The 18,203-nt window shown below is 42.7% G+C and overlaps 1 protein-coding gene across 4 annotated transcripts in view; it reads left to right on the top strand.

The window, feature by feature from the left end:
* Positions 1-18,203, top strand: part of ADAMTS2 (ADAM metallopeptidase with thrombospondin type 1 motif 2) — a 173,702-nt gene that overhangs the window by 112,628 nt on the left and 42,871 nt on the right. For all 4 annotated transcript variants that reach the window (XM_057409507.1, XM_057409508.1, XM_057409509.1 and 1 more), the window contains 2 exons: positions 4,999-5,201; positions 16,339-16,422. In XM_057409507.1, coding sequence (XP_057265490.1) covers positions 4,999-5,201; positions 16,339-16,422 — 287 coding nt within the window. The remainder of the gene's footprint in view (positions 1-4,998; positions 5,202-16,338; positions 16,423-18,203) is intronic.

The raw sequence follows: 18,203 nt of genomic DNA, 5'->3' as shown, positions 1-18,203 counted from the left end.
TGTCAGATGAAGTGTCTGCACAAGCAAACAAGCTGCATTTGAAATGGTGGCTGGCTGGTCTGAATGCTGCACGCTCCTATGGGAAGAGGAATTCCAGTGTGGTGGTGTGCTGACAAGCTGCAGATGATGGCTGTGAACATGACATGCAGTTCAGTCTCCCTGTCCTGGTCTCTCTGCTCTGGGCTTGTCAGAAAGTCCCTTTCCTCTATTTGAAAGAGGAAGTAAAACATTAAAAACTGCTTTATTAAGACAGTATCACTGCTGGGAGATTGAGGAACCCTAAAGCTGGTCCTGTTGAAGCTTCATAAGGGACTCTTTAGGAACTGTGTGTGCAGCTGTATTTCCCTGACCCCATTTGAAAGGGATCATGAAAAAAACAAAACAAGATCACAATCCAGCAACTATGCGTTTGGTGGATGTCCTAAAGGGAGTGACAGAAAACACAGGGAGAGGCAGTTTTCGTGTCAGGCAGTGTGTTTATGCTTCAGTAACTCACAGCATCTGTTTGAGCTTTGCCTGCCACGATGGGTAAGGCAGAATCAGAAGATGTCATGTAATTAGGTTTCTATAAGGCACATGATAGCAAAGATTAATGAGCAAGGCAAAAATTCCCAGAAAGTAAGGTGTTGTCAGACATCCCAAACTGTCACAGATGGAGAAGTCTTCTGGAGACCTGCAAAGGCAAGACTGAGGTTTGTGTCAGTGGGAATTTTCCTTGTCCTAGAGATGGGAATTGGAGCATGGCTGCATGATGCTGCCGTGGTACTGGATGTTGAGACCTCTAGTCCCAGTGAACGTGGAAGCTCAGGTAGAGCTAACATAAGAAGGAAAATATCAGATTGAAAAGTGGAACAGTTTGGGTAAAAGGTTGGGATATTGCACATTGCTCAGAAGGGAGCAGAGCAGAGGGATCGTGTATGACGTGCAATGCTGTAAGTAGTTTGCACCTGCACTGTATAAAGACCTGTCCTCTTCAGGTCTCGATGTACTCTACATGTATTAATGCATCACTGGGGCTGTCACAGATGGGCACCTTTGAGTCAGCAAACAACTCGGACTTTACTGCCTAGGAGTAGTAAGGATCACTTGCTGTGTTAACTGAAAGCAGAAATAGAGGGCACCTAAAACCCCAGGCTGCAGCACCCAGCAGGATTGTGCACATGCTTTTCCCTTGGTAGTTTTGCTGCCTGGCTCCCAGCTGCCTTCTGCATCTCCCAGCACCACAGGGATAGTCTGTGTCAGGGGCAGGAGCACAAGCCAGGCTGCCTGGCTCCGGGTTTTATGCTGAAGCCAGAAGCACAAGTTTCCTTTCCATTGACAACTTGGGCACTTTTATTCCTCCTCTGGGAGACGGTCTGCAGGGCTAGGAGAAAATCACTAAAACACCAATGATGTTTTAGCTGGCTTTAGAAAAAAGAGTGATTTTTGAGGGATTTTTGGGTGAGCTGTTACAGTGCTGCTGTCTTTTTGAATTATTCTGCATGAGCAGCACAAGAGAAGAACACAGCCTTGCCTCTCAGTGGTTAATTTTCACAAATGTGAATTTTTCCTAGCGGGAGCAAGGAGGAGGTTTCAATACAGGCTATTGTTAGCCCCTGCAAATGCCAAGTGTCTGCTCTGGGGAGATGGAGAACAAAGTTGGCACCAATAATTAGTGGCTGGTGCACTGATTTGGCAAAAGTTGCTGAAAATGAACATCTGATGGAGAGGTCTTGGGATGGTTTAGTTAAACACAGTGCAGTTTGAGATGACTTTTGGGATGTTACTGTGGAAAGTGCAGGCCTGATCAGAAGGAAAATGTGAAGGAGTTTGGTGTCGTCTTTAGTTCGTTGAGTTTTTCTCTTGAGCTTTCCTAGGGCATTGTTAGCAGTACAATGATACAACTGAGTTACTGAGGATAACTAAGGAAAGTTGAGATGGCAAAACATGAAAAATGTCTCCTTTACTACAGGTACAACTTTGTTCACTTCCTCTTTGGTAAGGCGCAGGTATTAATTTGATATGGATGTAGATGTCACTTAGGAGCAAATCCGACATGGAAATAGCACAGCATGGGCCAGTTCATCATCCAAGAGACCAAGAGCAGTACTGGAGGAGAGGAATGCCTGTGGTGTGTGCTCAGGCTGTGTGTGGAGGCATCCCTGCCTGTCTCCCAGAAGAGTCTCCTGGGGAAGGACACTGGTGGGATATGAATAAAAGTCTTGCAGCAACAGCTGTAAACGTATAGAGCTGTGCTGCTGGTCTTGGGATGATTCCAGCACCAGCTGGAGCTGGTGCAACTTGCTCTCTGCTGGAAAGGACATTGGGTTGATGCCTCAGAGGTACCAGTGCCCACTGGGCATGTTGTCTTGAGGGGTAGCACTTGAGGGGTGAAGGTAACTTTGGATTTGGGGAATTTTTATGCTCCAAGCAAACCTTAAAGTGCTTGGTTGGCACCCACTGGCAGAAAGACGACTCTCAGGGAAACTCCTGGTAACTTTCCTCAGGGAGTCGGCAGGACTGTGAGGATTAGTGTGACAGTGATGAAGTGAGGAACAGAGAGGGAGCACAAGCAGTTTTCACTGCAGGATGGTAGGATCACGTTTCGCCTCTGGCTGATTTACTCACAGCAGGAATAAAGCTACTGCACTAGGAGTTAGTTTGACTTTGACACATAAGAGAAAGAAATGAAAGCACAGAAGCTCTTGATACCTTGACAGCCAACCATCCACCAGAATAACACCCCCCAGCAGCAGAGCTGCCCATCTGCAGCCGCAGTGCGGGCTCGGCTCTCCTGCTTGCCCAGCGCTGCAGCTCTGCAACAGCAGGGCTGATGGCTTTGGCCTCACTGCTGATTGCTGTAGCTCTTGGTGAGCTGCACAGAGAGGACATGACCTGCAGCCCCTGCCAGCCCCGTCTTACTTTTCTAGAGATTTTGTGAGATTTATGGTCAAATTTTACAGAAACTGTGATTTGCCTTATAGATCATCAATGTATGATTGACCCTCAGTCCTGTAGTGACTCCCCTGAGACTGCTGTGATAGCTTGGTAATCACTGCTGGGTGCTAGTAAGGATTAACACTGAGGTTTCCTTGGTGGAGTAAAACATGAGGTAGGGCTGGAGCTCGCTGCTTGGCTGGTTTTGAGCCCTGGTAAAGAGCTGTCTCCATTGCTGCAAGGCCAGACCCCTTCCCTCTCCACAGTAACTCTTAGAGTGACAGCTGGGCTCTGCATGAAGAGAGAATTTTCCTGCTGAATCATGGATTCTGACCAACTTGCAGTCCCAGGAGCAGAAGCTGCTGGAGCCTTGAGGCTGGTAATGAGAACACGGTGGTTGTGCTTATTAGCTGCATTAAATGCTGTTCTCCCAGGAGAAGGATGTTGCGGCTCCATGGGGATGTAGGACCACTGCATGGGGCTTTCTGTCTTGTCCCGTGTGTGAGCTGAGCTCTGCTAGTGCAGTGCAGTGGCCTACAGCTTTGGGTCTCATGACAAGCGTGGCCTTGAAGCTTGGTGGAGCAATGGTAAGGACAAACTGGACACATTGCCCAGGCAAATGTGCCTTTTGGGGACTGTCCTTTGACTGGAGGCCTCTTCTAGAAGGCAAAGAGGCAAGCATCTCACCACACAAGGCACAGCCTGAAGCACCATGGAGGATGGGTGTGCATCCCTCCTGGCAGCCAGGGGCTGTACAGGTTGGTAGGTTATGCTTACCACAGTAGGAATCTATGGGGTCTCTGCTCAAGCTGCACATTGCTCGGCACATGCTGAAGCAGAAGCCTAAGGCAGCGACCTTAAGGCCAGAGCACAGTCATTGTAATAATGAGCCCAGTGATCTGGTGACTCATTCATCCCTTCCCAAGCAGCCAGTTTTGATGTGAAAACTTCAATAAATGAAGATGGAGAATCCACTTCTGTAACATTTCCAAGAGTTGTTTCTTGTTTCTGCTTTGAAGATGATGGCTTCAACTTCCTCCCTTTCCTTCCTATTATGTTTCTGTGAACTAAGCACTGGGAAACTTTAATCAAGCTGGAGTGCTCTCGCGCCTTTCTTCGCCTCTCTGAGCAAGTCTTCCTGAAATTGTCTGAAATCAAGAGGTTCTCCAAGGGGCTTCTCTTGTAATGCAAATGATAATAATGATATTAATGGCAATCATTGTTATTCTGTAGGGTGAAATGTCTATATTTTCATGTTAATTTTTAGTAGGCAAGTGTCTCATTAACTGCATCCCATCCTGTAAGAGAACGTGCATTTCATATCACAGGGACTGTTATGAATTGTTAGTAATAAAGTTGGCTGCTGTTGTGCCTGATGGATTGGTCTTTGTCATACAATAATGCAGAGCGACATGGCAAGTTGGGAATGAAATATGAAAAGCTGTTAAAAACATTGTGAACCTAGTTATAAATTAATTACTTTAATATCTAAATTGTGTTCCTGAGCTGTAACAATAAGGAGGATCCATGTCACTACTGTTGAATTGAATGCATGCATCTAAGAAAGTAGCTCATGTTTTGAAGCAGCAGGGATTGGTTTGTTACTACCTGCCTGGATAGAAAAAGGATATGTTGGCAACTGCACTTGCCTTCTGTGCGCAGCAAGGTCAGGATTTGAAGTATGGTGTCAATCTTCAATTGTTCTGATGGAAGATGGAAGATATCCAAAACTCCTGAATAGTATATTTTTTTTACAAGTACTTTAAAGCAGTAAGTAATTTACTACAAACATCTGCATTCTTCTCATCAGGACATCGGTATGATTTATGCTCCTTTTGACCTTGTATTTATTACACAGTATTGCTTTGTAGGAAGTCTTACTTTTATTTTGCAAAGTAAAAACCTTTTGGGTTGGATTTCTCTCTCATTTAGGTTATTTTTAATTGACATCAACTGAAACTAATGCTGTTATATAATACACAGAACATAACAAACTCTGCTGCTTCACATACACACCAGCTTAGCTGAGACCTGAGCCTGAACCTCTCTTGGTTGACAACCCATTTGTCTGTTTGGTTTCAGCTTCTAACCTCACTAATCTGGGCAGTCTCGACAGCGCATTGAGCTTTATTGAAGACCGGGTGCATAGATCAAGGCAGCGCTCTCGAAGGCACGCAACGGAGGATGATTACAACATTGAAGTCCTTTTGGGGGTTGATGACTCAGTTGTTCAATTCCATGGGAAAGAACATGTCCAGAAGTACCTGCTGACCCTGATGAATATTGTGAGTATAACTCCACTAACTGCACTATGGGAAGGAAGGTGAATGAAGGCTGGTTCAGCCATTTGAATACGACATAACGGGTTTTTCTTAGGTCAGGAGATAAAATAACTCTAGCAGGAAAATTCAGAAAAAGCCACTTTCAGAAAAGCCAAAAGGGGAGAAGGAAAAGAGGAAAAAAGGGCCAAGAAAGAAGCTGACTATGCGACACTTAAAATATTCAAAGTCCTGCTTATGTACTTTGGTGGATGGGGCACAGAGTCAGGGGCTCAGGTTCTTGGAAGTCATTATACTTTAGTTGCATATTCCCTTAACCTAAGCTCCCTGCTGAAAAACATGGTTTGGAGAACTTTCTTCAAATGAGGTTCTATTAGAAACTTTGATTGGTTTATACATCTTTAAAACCACTTAGTTAAATCCTTTTGATTCCTCAACAACTACCTCAAGTCCCAGGCCACCAACCTACTCCTTGCTCACCCTGCAGTAAAATATTACACAGTTTATCACTGAACTTTCTGAAGTTGTTTTAATATTTACTCCATGACTGACATCTTTAGGTTTCCTTAGTTAAATATTTACCCTTCAGAACCATAGTCTGTACAGCAGAGTATATAGCGTAGAAGTGATGAAAGGAGACACTAGAGAATATTAGATTTGTAAGAACTATTTTTCCTTTCTAAATTTCAGTGCAGCAGGCACAGCAGCCCTCTAATACCTTGGTCAATAAGCAAGGAGTCTATTTTCTGGGAAAAGAATCAAGTTTTGAAAAATCATTTCTATTACAGATCAAAACCAAAGCGTGTTTTATTCTTCTGGCCAAAAAAAAAAATGGAAGTGAGTGGTAGCCCCCTTCACAGGCAACTCATTCGGAATGACAGGCTGAGGAAGTTGGGGCTGTTCAGCCTGGAGAAGAGAAGGCTGCGTGGAGACCTCAGAGCAGCCTTCCAGTATCTGAAGGGGGGCTATAGGGATGCTGGGGTGGGACTCTTCATTAGGGACTGTAGTGACAGGACAAGGGGTAACGGGTTAAAACTTAAACAGGGGAAGTTTAGATTGGCTATAAGGAGGAAATTCTTTCCTGTTAGGGTGGTGAGGCACTGGAATGGGTTGCCCAGGGAGGTTGTGAATGCTCCATCCCTGGCAGTGTTCAAGACCAGGTTGAACGAGGCCTTGGGTGATATGGTTTAGTGTGAGGTGTCTCTGCCCATGCCAGGGGGGTTGGAATTAGATGATCTTAAGGTCCTTTCCAACCCTAACTATTCTGATTCTATGATTCTATGACTTTCTTCCTTCTCATTCCCATCTGCAACAGGAGTCTTTACTCAATAAAGCACACTTCTCTAAAAATTTCAGGTTCAGTGAATGGGTGCTCTTAGTGAAATATTGTTGAGTGAAAAATCATAGGTCTGCTCTGGTTTTGACAAATAGAGCATGACTGCTGAAGTGATGTCAAGAGGATGAGTGTCTGTAGGTGACTGCTTGGCATTACAAACCATAGAGGCAGACATATGGGCAGAAATCCAGGCTGTGAGGTACATTTGCCTTGGATATATTTTTTCCAAGATATATTTTTTTAATTATGGAGCTTGTTTCTTTCTTTCTTCATCGCATTCTGTTCACAATGTGCAGAATGTCACCGTTTTTCACTGTAAATGAGAGGTGGAACACAATTTAAGAAAAATCCTTGTGTGATGTGAATTCAGTTGCACCGACTTTTTATAACAGTATTGTAAATAGTTAAAAACCTGCACTAATGTTAGAGTTATAAGGTACTTACTGTCTGCTCTGACAGCTGTAAATACATATATTCTAACAGAAATGACATAGTGAATTTCATTTATGTGTGTGGTTTGTTTCCTCTGAGGCTTAAAACAAAGTCTGCAGTGAAACAGATGTTTTTATGCATCTCTAAATTAACAAGCCAAACAGGCCAAACCAGGAATGCGACTGAAATGGTTTATACAGGACTCTTTACTTATCATGTCACTTAAATCTATTTTTAAGAATTAAAATATACAGTAATGGTTCAAGAAGCCCTAAATGTTCCAGTTCTGGAATATACTTTTCTCTAATTTTAGCAAACCATCCAACACACAAATTGTAAGGAATAACAGCTCTTCAGCATGCTGTCTGTGCAAGTGGTTTAGAAAGTGCAGCCTGTGTAGCCATCCCCATAGGGCTGTAGCAGCTCTTGGCAGAGGCAGTAGTTGTTCTGTTGGGAGAAACATGTCTTCTGGGGACTGAGGATGTGTCACTTGCCCTGTGTCCAAATATGAGGAGCAGTTTGAAATCCGCAAGCCTCTTGAGGAGGTTCTGTATAGTCTTTGGCAGTTGTCAGTGTTGTCTTGTTCTTTTCTTCTTCAAAACTCAGCTGGTTTCTGGAGTCTGTATTTAGCAGAGCAATGGGTGATGGTAACCAGCTCTGTTTCCATCTGTCCAAGTGTTGCTCCAGAATAGAGAGGCAAGAAGAGTTTATTACTGCAGATCCCAGGCAATGCTGGAGACCTGCATCATGTTGAGGGACATCACAATGCAGAACTTGCCCTTCCCCTTGGCAATGTAATTCCAGCTGGCAGCTCCTCCAGCTCTTGCCCTCATTGCTAGCTGAATGCAAAGCATGCTTCTGTTTAGACCATTCCTGTGGTCTCCTTTGCTGAAGCTCACACAGTGACTCCCCCATTGTCCTCTCTTTTACCTCCTTGAGTAGCTGGTTTTGTTTGTTTCTTTCTGTAGAGAATGGGCCCAATATAAAAAGCCTGGGGGTTCTCTGGCTATTAGGGGTCACATGTATGCAGTATGTTTCTAATGAGATGCATAGGTCCAAGGGTACCTGGAAAAGAAGAGACAGGTACAAAAAGTTCCAGCTGTCTTTTTAAACCTGGTGGAAGATCCTACCACAACCATCAGATTGTGTGGTACCCTGCTGGTTTTCTGGATGTAATCAATTAGCTGTGTATGGTAACAAGGTAGTAAGCATAAAATCAAAGCATGCATAGAAAGTAAATAAAATATTAGTGGAAGTATTTACTGGAGATAAAAGGGTGATCAAATAGTTGAATTTCTGTCGTTCCAAAAGCGAAATAAATCCCAGGTGAATCCTCCCTTATGCCAAGCACCTGGATACATGACATCACTTTCCCAGAAGCAACTCCCAGCATGGTTTCTTCTCCCCAGTTTTCTTGATTTCATTGCATGTGATGGCGTGAGCAGTTGTCCTTGATTAAATTTTCCCAGGGATCTTGGGTGGAACCCTACCACCAACCCAATCAAAACAGTATTTTTTTTGTCAAGCCCAGTGCAATGACTTACTCAGTAAATCTGTTTTGTGCTGCTCAAGTGATGTGTTGCAGTCCACACCTAAAAGCCATAAAGTGAGGAAAAACAGGGGCCGGGTGTCCTGGCTATCTCAGATAGCTGTGCTAATACTTATCCCCATGTTTAGAAATGAAGTCACTCCCAAATGAAGGGTGATTGACTCCAGAGGAGTTTTAACACTTTGGGCTGCAGCCACGTATTGCCTGACTGTTCGCCAGCCGCTTCACCACAGTGAGCTCGGCCTCTTGCCACCCCCTTTTCATCCTCCAGTCATTTCCTAATACAAAAACTTCGGTTTCTCTTGACATCCTCTCTTTTCTCTGCTCAGCACCATCAGGACGTTCGGTTCATCTTTGGAAAATACACCATTGTTTTCACATTAGAGACCCTCGGCTGCCTCTTGCTTGCACCAGTTTCTTTCGTACGTCATGCTGTGTTTTTTTCCTGGAAAGGATATTAGCTTGCACAGTCCTCTGCATTTCCAAGCGTGAGCCCACACATTGCACAAATTAACTTTGTATTTATAGCATGCAGGAGCATTGCAACAGAGGAGAGAGATTTGAGTGGTATCTTGCAGCTCTGTAGTTCACTCAGGAACATGGAAGGTGATTCAGTTTCAGCAAGAAGAAGGCTAAAAACCCCAGGGATTGTGTTTGCTCATGCAGGTGTTTGGGAAATATTAGAAAAGGCTGGAAGTGGTGTTGGAGAATTATCTTGTTCCTTAGGAAATGAAAGGATTTCACTGCAGGATGCTTTGAGAGGAGGAGCAGGGTGCTGAATGTATGTTACTGAGCTAAATGGCTTGGATGGGTGTACTGTTCTCTTGCTGGATGGCTGAGTCCAAAGAGTGGTGGTGAATGGAGTTAAATCCAGCTGGTGGCTCAGTACTGGGGCCAGCTCTGTTCAGTATCTTTATCAGTGACCTGGATGAGGGGATCAAGCACACCTTCAGTAACTTTAGATGACACCAAGCGGGGTAGGAGTGTTGACCTGCTTGAGGGCAGGAAGGTTCTATAGAGGGATCTGGAAAGGCTGCATTGATAGGCTGAGGCCAGTTGTATGAGGTTCAGCAATTTTCAGGGCAAAAGTCTTGAAATTTCCATTCCTTTACTGTTAAGGTTGTGATACTGCAATATTTAGGGGTTAGTGTCTCTTACACCTGTATTCATAGATATACATGGCCAGAATACTTGGAATGTTAAAACTCATCTCTTCAAAGTAGATAGGTGCCTAACTATCATTATTTCAAAGGGACATAGACCCTAAATAGGATTTATGCCTCACTCTGGGCGACATTTATCTGAGTATTTAGTCTTTTACCTGACTTTGAAATCAGTAAGAATCGGTTTTAAAAACTAGCCCATGGGATTATGTCTCTCCCAGACTTTAAGTGAAACTTCATCTGCAGAACTAATACGTTAACCAACTTTTCATTTGAATAACTGAAATCAATGGGAGTTATGCAGCTGGGGGCTTTGGAAAGTCCCCAGAGTCTTTCACCTGCATATTTCAGTGCTACATGTCTTTGAAACTGTGGCCCTGAGGCACTGTTGAATATGTTATCTGTCCTCTTTAATAGGATGTACATGATACTACTATTTAGATGAGATTTCTGCTTTCCTATCTCTGGCTGATGAAGGATGAAGATTTGCAGGTACAGAACAGCAAGTGCCTACTGAGAGGAAAGGGCAGAAATGCCATCAGTTTCTAACTGGCAGTTGGATGGAAACCTGAAAACATGTCTAATTCAAGCTGTTAAAAAGAATGATTGAATACTTTGAAATAATGATGCACCCTATATTCAGAATCATGTTTTTTAAACTAAATAGCTTTTCTTTTTTTTTTCTTTTTTTTTTTTTTTTAGATGGGAAGGATATTCCAGTAGTGGAAAATTGACTGGAATTCTAGAAATTAAATAATTCATAAGCACCAATACTCATTAGCTCAAATCAGTTTATTTCAATAAGTACATGTCATATCTGAACTAACTCTAAGAAGTTCCACATATAACAAGTGCAAGTCCAGCTCTATTTGTCTGAGGAACTTCAGCTGTCAACAGTTAAATTGCAGCTTGTTTGAAAGTTTAAATATATGCTTGTGAGTTATCTCCACGTTTAGACTGCTCATTATAAACCAGTGGCTGTGACTAGTGAGGACGGTTTCTGAAGATGCCTCATGAGATGATTTTTGTTCATTATCTTGATTGTCACACTAGAGTGGAATTCGTGCTTGCAAAGGGGCACTCAGGAGGTCCTGCAGGAAATACCCTCTCTGATCTCTTACAGCTTCTGCCCTTTTTTACAGGGGTATTCTTTCCAGTGCTAATTGGGTGAGCATTGCTCATTATTACTAACTGGAATGTACCTTGCTGCCCTGTTGGACATGACCCAAAGCATCACACAGGGTTTGGTACCATCCTTGAGGTAGAGGATAGATACTGTTAAGAGACAGATTTTTCCTTTACTCCAAATGCTGACATGAACTTTAGCCATAAAGATTGCACTGACTGACTTTCAAGTTGTGATAGTGCGGTTTGTGTGATGGAGTGTGGATAATTAGTATCAGCTTTCACGTTTTGGATGCGTTTCTTAACCAAACCACTTCAGATTTGAAGAGGTCACCATATTTATTGCATTGACCACACCCCTAACCCTTGTTGTAATGTAATAAAAGAATCTGCTTAATTAATGATACCATTGTTGATTTTATTAATGTGATCTTGAGACTGCAATTTAGAAAAAGCCTGAGCCTTTTGGTGCAGAGGTAATTTACAGTGAAAAACTGTAAACTTCTCAGAGCAGAGGTTTGTAGGCAAGAATGAGGAGTTCCAAGAACCTGAGGGAGGAACTAAGAAAACTAAATTAGTCATGAAGTCAGAAAACAGACTATGACCTTTCTAAAGCCAATGTTACAGTCGAAGATGAGATAGAGACCTGTAATATGAAGCTACCTAATGCCTTGCCAACACATCTGCTCTGGGGAATGTTTTTCTTTCTGACCAGAAGCAGCTAACTTGGACTTGGTAACATCTACTGACTCTCACACTAGGGAAGGTAAATCAGGACTCAGACTCGGGTTTGCATTCAGAATGCCAGATACTTATCTCTGTTTTGCAATGTACACTGCCAAGCTCTTCTAAAACTGCCTGTTGCCTGTGGTTTTGAGCAGAATGATAGATGTTTTCCAAATCTGAGATCACAGTTTGACCTTTAAGTTTCATGTGTGTTGTGTGCTTTCATTATTCTTTTCTCCTTGTGATGCTCAACAAAGATTTTGGGGAAAAAAAAGAGTTCCCTCTAAGGAAATGAGGAAATGCCTTGTAAGGACTAGAGAAGAAGATTGGGAGCCATGAGTTTTGCATGGTAACCTTCTATACGACTATAGTGTACCCACTATAGTGAGGAATCAATGTAATGTTATTCCTGTGGGATTAAGATGAAGCTTTGAGAATGTTAGAAATGTTAGTTTGGGATCTTCAAAAGCATAAAGGAGGTGATGAAAATTGAAGAGGGTACTGATGTTTGAAGTGGGAACAGAGGAACATAAAGTGAGAGGGGAACGCTCTTGGGAGGGTCAGATTACAAAAGTTTGTGCTCAGTATTCACCGTGATGTTTCTGGTTCCTATTCTGTAATTCAAACCAGCCGTTTATTACAGAAATAGACAATCACTGGATGCCCACCAGGCACCCAGGCTTTGCTGCAGAGAATTGTGATCTGATGAATGAGCCGCATCCTGGCCTGGGTGCAAACAGTGGCTTGCCAGGAGCTCTGCCATCCCATAGGGAAGGCGCTGATGCTCTCCAGTTTGTCTGCTATCGCTCTGGCAGGGATCCACGTATGGTCCCTGCTCTGCCCTGGAGCACGTAGCTATCGGTCTCTTCTGCAACAGTAGTTAAGCAAGGAAGCTGGTGATCAAAGAGCTGTCTAATTGGGTTGGACGGGTCAGCGATTTGTGGTGGCTAAAGAGCCAGATGCAGAAAGTGCATCTTGTATCATGCCCTCTGCAGATGGTTAGATATGCCCTGTGAGGGCCACTGGAGCTGGGTCAGATGCATTTGAGGTTGATAGTAACCAGAGGTTGAAAGTCTTCAATGTCCATCAGGGGTGTGCTCAGGGCGCCTGAGGAAGCAGTGCCTGCCCGACCATGCAGTGCAGTGCATTGAGCCGCAGAGGGTCCTGAGGGATGAGCTCAGCCGCAGTGATTTATGGTTCAGTGGGATGGAGCCGTCCTGTGATGAATTGGGCTGGCTTTTGCGTAGCAGATACTGACAGACTTTGCAAGGCTGGGAACTCCTTCAAGCTGCATGAATGAGTTTGTCCATGACTTCCCAAAATATACAGATTATTCTCCAATGGCGCTTTGGTTTACTGACTTTACCCCCAGATCCTGCCATCTCTGTCAGCTCTGCAACAGGACAGGCAAACCTGCAGGCTCTTTATTACTATTTGTGTTACAGCAGGTCTGAAAATTCCCTTTATGATTGAGCCCCACTTTGCTCAATAATAGAAACTTTGTGCTGCTTCTTTTACAGAGCATGATGTGTCTCACAGATGCTTAGCTTGTCTTTAGCTAGGGTGTTTTGGTGTATGCTACATGCTTACTGTGCTGACTTCAAACTCAGGGCAGAAGAATTATAAAATAACCGAAGAAAAAATAGTGTTTGTTTTTCTTATGTAGCACCAATCTGTGCCTGATTTCTAAACAGAAACTTTAAATAGAAATGCATGTTTTGCTTTGATTGAAATGTCCCAGGAAAATAAACTGAATATCCCAAAATAGTTTGTGAGCTACAATAGCTTGATGAAAGTCTCTAGAGTATTCCACAATGCTTTGAATTCCTTGAGATTTACCCAAGCCTTTTTCATCACCCTCTATAAATGCCGAATCACTGTAGGACATCTAACAAGATGTAATGCATTCATTGCCTTCAGTTTAAGAGCTGGGATTTTGGGATGGTCTCTGTGTACTTCCTTTTCTCATGCAGCAACATAATGTTATACTTACTGATCACTAACAGCAGGAGATGGTGATATGAACCAGGATGTCCTATTGAAGTACATGGAGGCACTGCGCTGTAAAAGTACTATGCAATCATTTTCACATGTTTGTGTAATTACTGCACATGTATAGCCTTTGTCTGATTATTTCTGCTTTGAAACAAACAAGCAGTTGAGTTGGATGAGAACCTGGAGCTTTCCAATTCCACAGGTTGGGTGGGCATTTTGTGCCCTATACAATGAACTGCATTACCTTAACTCTACTTACCTGTGGAAATTTGGAGAACGTGAGCTAGGGATTGTGGAGGCCCTTTTGGTGTGTGTGCTTTTCAAGAGCATTTGAGAGCACAACATTCAGTCACTTGGATCTCGTATCTTTAATAACTTCCTGAAACAAATAGGTGCAATTTAGGCCATGCTGAAAAAAAGAAAGCATCACTTTTGGTGTATTATCTGCGTGCAGTGAGACACTAGCAATAAAGCAATAGTTCAGCTTAGAGGAGGGTGTGGAGGGTTCAATTCAGCTGCTGTGTGAAGAGGGCTTGGACTCATCAGTCTTAATGAAACCAAGACCCAGAGCTTTGAATTACCCCACTGTCTTGTGGAAAATCCAGTATCCCAAGAGATCCAAGCAGCTCTTTACAGTGCTTGTGCTCTTGTTCATTCACAGTTTGTTTGTTAGATGTCATTTGCATGAACAGTCAAACAGTGTTTTAGTTCTGTTCCATCAGCGTTTTCAAGCCAAGTTTCAGTTTGGCACGCAGCAGCGATACAGTTGTTCTGTTACTCAACTATTGTTAAAGGGGGCTTAGGTTAAACTCTGGAAGTTAATGAGAAAACACTGTGCAGCAATTTGGATTATGCTTTATGAACTAATTACATACTTATTTACATGCTATATTTACTGTCCTTTATACACAGAAGGTTTTGTTTAGTACTCATATCATGTATAGGTAATTTACAGCTTATTTCAGCCTCATATCCTTGATGCATGTGCTCTCTGCCCACTACACAAAGAGTGAGGCAAATGAATATCCTCGCCTCCCTTGACAACACGCAAGGGTCTTTTTCCAGGGTGAAAGAATTTCTGTCAGGTAGAACACATGTTAGTGTCTTACCTCTTTGTAATCTGTGTTCAGTAACGGTCCTCAAAGTAAAAGCAGAACGTTGTTATAAATAGAGGAATTAAAGTTACTCTTCTGAAGTCTTATTTAGACATGTAAATAAATGTTCTGATTTCCAGAGCTGTTGTTTACAAAGCAGATCCAAACAGATTAGCCACTTCTACACCACAATGAAAATAGCGGCCCCTGAAGCTACTCATGGCCATGGGCTCCTAGCACACCATCTTCCAACCAAAGAGCTGCTTGTCAGCCCGTAAGGAGCCTGGATCCCGGGCATCCCACAGCATGTTCCCCAGGTGCCCAAGCAGATGCCCTGCAGGATGGGAGGCTGTTCCTGGAGCCGTGGTTCAACCAAGCTGTCTCCTCACCATCAGCTCAGGACTCCTGAAATCTTAGGACTTTCAGCAGGCATAAAATGAAGCTCTTCTACCCAAATGTACTAATAAAAGGAATTAAAATTCACTTTAAAATGTCAACGGGGATTGCTTAGCAAAATCCTAGTTAATGTATTTAGTTCTAATGATTTTTGCAGAGATAAAAGATGGGCCATTAAAACTGGGGCTGATTGAAGAAACAGGACATTATTTACTGTGTTTCTAATGAAAGGTTCTCTGAAAGTTACTTATTAGCTTGTAGCAATGAATCTGTTTTGTATGAATAAATGAAATTGAGGTCCAGCCAGCAAAGCAGTCGTTTGGTGCAACCTCTATCAAGAGAAGGAGGTTTTAGGAAAGACGCTTGCCTTACAGGGATTCTCATCTCCCTCTTCTAATTCATAAAGCTAAACCCCTGCCATTTGCCTGAGTCTCATGCAGCCTTTCATCACCGAATACCTAAATCAGCCTCTGTAACAGTTAATATTTGCCTAGCTTGCTTGTAGCAGTGTTTCCAAGTAATCTTTATACATCCACATTTCACTCTCTACTCTAAATATTTACAGTTTTCAGTGTTCCTAGGGTGATTTCCCTGTGTGCATGTTCAGTTATGCAGCTGTAGTATGAAAAAAGAAGGGAGTTTTTAACGTGCTGGCATTTGGTAGCTTGTAGAGTTTAACATCGATTAGTTTTGACACACAATAAATCCAGCCCATGTGGCTGACCATGGTTTTTTTGAAGGAGGTATATCCTCTTGTCAGAGTGTGATGTGATGGGTCCCAGATGGAACAGTTATGGGGTGCAGCTGAACTGAGCCAGCAAGTGGCCCTCAGGAGACAGGTCCTGTCCCTCTGCTCACTCATCCCATTCCCCATGCATGGTCTTGCCAAGCAGAGCACCGGTCAGGATTTGGCTTGGATTACTGCACTTGGGGCTCTAGCAGGCACACACTGCTAGGATGAGGTAGTGAAGAGCTAGGAATCTTCCTTCTTACCAACAGTAGCTGTTAGATCAGCTCAGCTGCATTGTGTCAGTGCACCATGATATATGTAAGTCCATTTAGGCTTGCATTTTAATATCTGTTAATATGATATCTCTGATGAGATGTTGATTTTAAATGATTTCCAGAATTATGGCCTGTTGGGAGGCTACAACTGAGTTCCCAAAAGAAAACATTCCCTCTCATACTGGTAGGATTTTGCTCGTTTTGTATGCGATCACACAGTGGTCTTTGGCTTAATGACTGTGCATAAAAGGTACTGCTGTGTCATTGCTGTCGGAGTCACTTGTTGCCAGTCCGGTTGTTAAAGCACTGAACTCTTTTGCAGGTTAATGAAATTTATCACGATGAGTCCCTGGGTGCTCACATTAACGTTGTCTTGGTGAGGATAATCCTGCTGAGCTACGGCAAGGTAAGTAAAGGTTAATTTGAATGGAGGATATCAATATCTCTGAGCTTCATTCTTTTATGAGCAATGTAGTTATCGGTGACGTGTATTGGGTTTGTACTTTAAGTCATAGATTGTCCTTACCAGTCTATAAATATAAAGAACTTCTATGTTTATATGTATTTGTTCATCATGTGAACTTCACATTTCAAATAATTTCTTCTAGGTTTTCCCTGTGTCTTTGTAAGCTGCTGCTTAGCCCTCATAGTCTATCTTTTCAGATTGGTTTGGAATAATCCATGAAACACAGTGAACATTTTGGTTCCTAAAAAAACCTATGAGGGTGTAGAGGAAGAACTGTATGTAACAGTAAACACAAGATCAGTTCTGTAAGATGCTGAGGGCTACAGCCTCATTCCAAGACATCCTTTAAACTTAATGCTTAACATTAGTACAGCTACACATATGCTTAAAGTTAAGTGTGAGTTCTGTGGACTAGGGGCCAGAAGGCAAGAGCTCTGCAGATCAAATCTGTAATTAAGAATAACCAAGCGTTCTTTCTCTTGGTGTTTCTATGGAAGGGAATACTCTACAGGCAAAACTCAGGTAAAGAGAAATGAAATGCCAAATGACTTTCAGAAGTATCACACTGTTCTGTATCTGTGTCCTACTTTTACCAAATCAAGATCAAATTCCATGGAAACAGGAACAGGGCGTTTCAAGTATGTTGATAAATGCTTTGGTTAAGGACATGTGATTTTAGTGCTCCTTATACAACATAATGCCCAGCTGCTCAAAACAGTGTTGAATAACATACCTTTCGGCGACTGGAGTTGCTGGCTTTGGCATGTTCATGTATAAACCTGGCTCTGGAAGACTCTGTGTGCGTTCATGCAAGTTGCTGAATGCTGTCAGTGAAGAGCCATCGTGAATGGTGCCAGTGGTGAAGCTTCACTGACATTCACCAGTTTAACCTGCTCAGCTAAGCTAAGAATTTTTCTCCCTGGTGCAAGTGATGGAGCTCTGACTTTTAGCCTGGACTCTGCTGGAATCCAACCTCCTGGATTTGGGATAAACTGTTCTATCAGAGCTTCCCTATCTGGGAACTGAACACACTGATCCATCTTTGCTCTTCCTGCAGTGATGTAGATGATGATGTAGTTACGTGTTTTGGATAAGCTGAATCAAGTGTGTATCCTAAACTGAAGGTAAAAAAGGTCACATTTGCCATTTTGTGAGTGAAAGCTCATGGTGTGTGTGGTTAACATTGAATTACAAAATAATTGAAATGCCCTGTGATTGCTGTAATGACTGCAAGCTGAGGGATTGCACAGTGACTAATGATTCTTGGAGAAATCTGATATTGCAGTAGTCGTACAAGCCCACAGAATCAGCACATGGGATACTCATTTCTTTGCTGTTCTTATTTCATAAGTGTTTCATAATTGTCATGTGTGTCCGTCTTTAGCTCTATAGATCTGCATCAGCATGAACGCCAATAACTCCTGCCATTTTTCTGATGGCAGAAAATAGTTTATGGTACAGCTCATTTCACATTAAGAATCTTTATTTTCTGTTGAAGAATAAAGGTTTGTCCACTGGTAATATGTAGGTTATTGATTTCACATTAATCTTTAGAGAGGAGAGTAGGGTGGAATGTAGAAACTTTCCCTTCTTGATGGGTTCTTGGGCACATCACAGCAGGTAGCACTATGTAATCTGCTTGTGGACAGTCTATTTCTGTATTCTAGATCTGTAATCTGCAGTGGATGGTGGTGTAGTTCCTGAGTTATCCTGCTGATTTC

This window comes from Pezoporus wallicus, unplaced genomic scaffold (assembly GCF_028554395.1).
Source record: "Pezoporus wallicus isolate ANWC-B61680 ecotype Strahan unplaced genomic scaffold, APGP_CSIRO_Pwel_v1 contig_8166, whole genome shotgun sequence".
Taxonomy (NCBI): domain Eukaryota; kingdom Metazoa; phylum Chordata; class Aves; order Psittaciformes; family Psittacidae; genus Pezoporus; species Pezoporus wallicus.
This window is presented reverse-complemented; position numbering and strand designations above follow the sequence as displayed.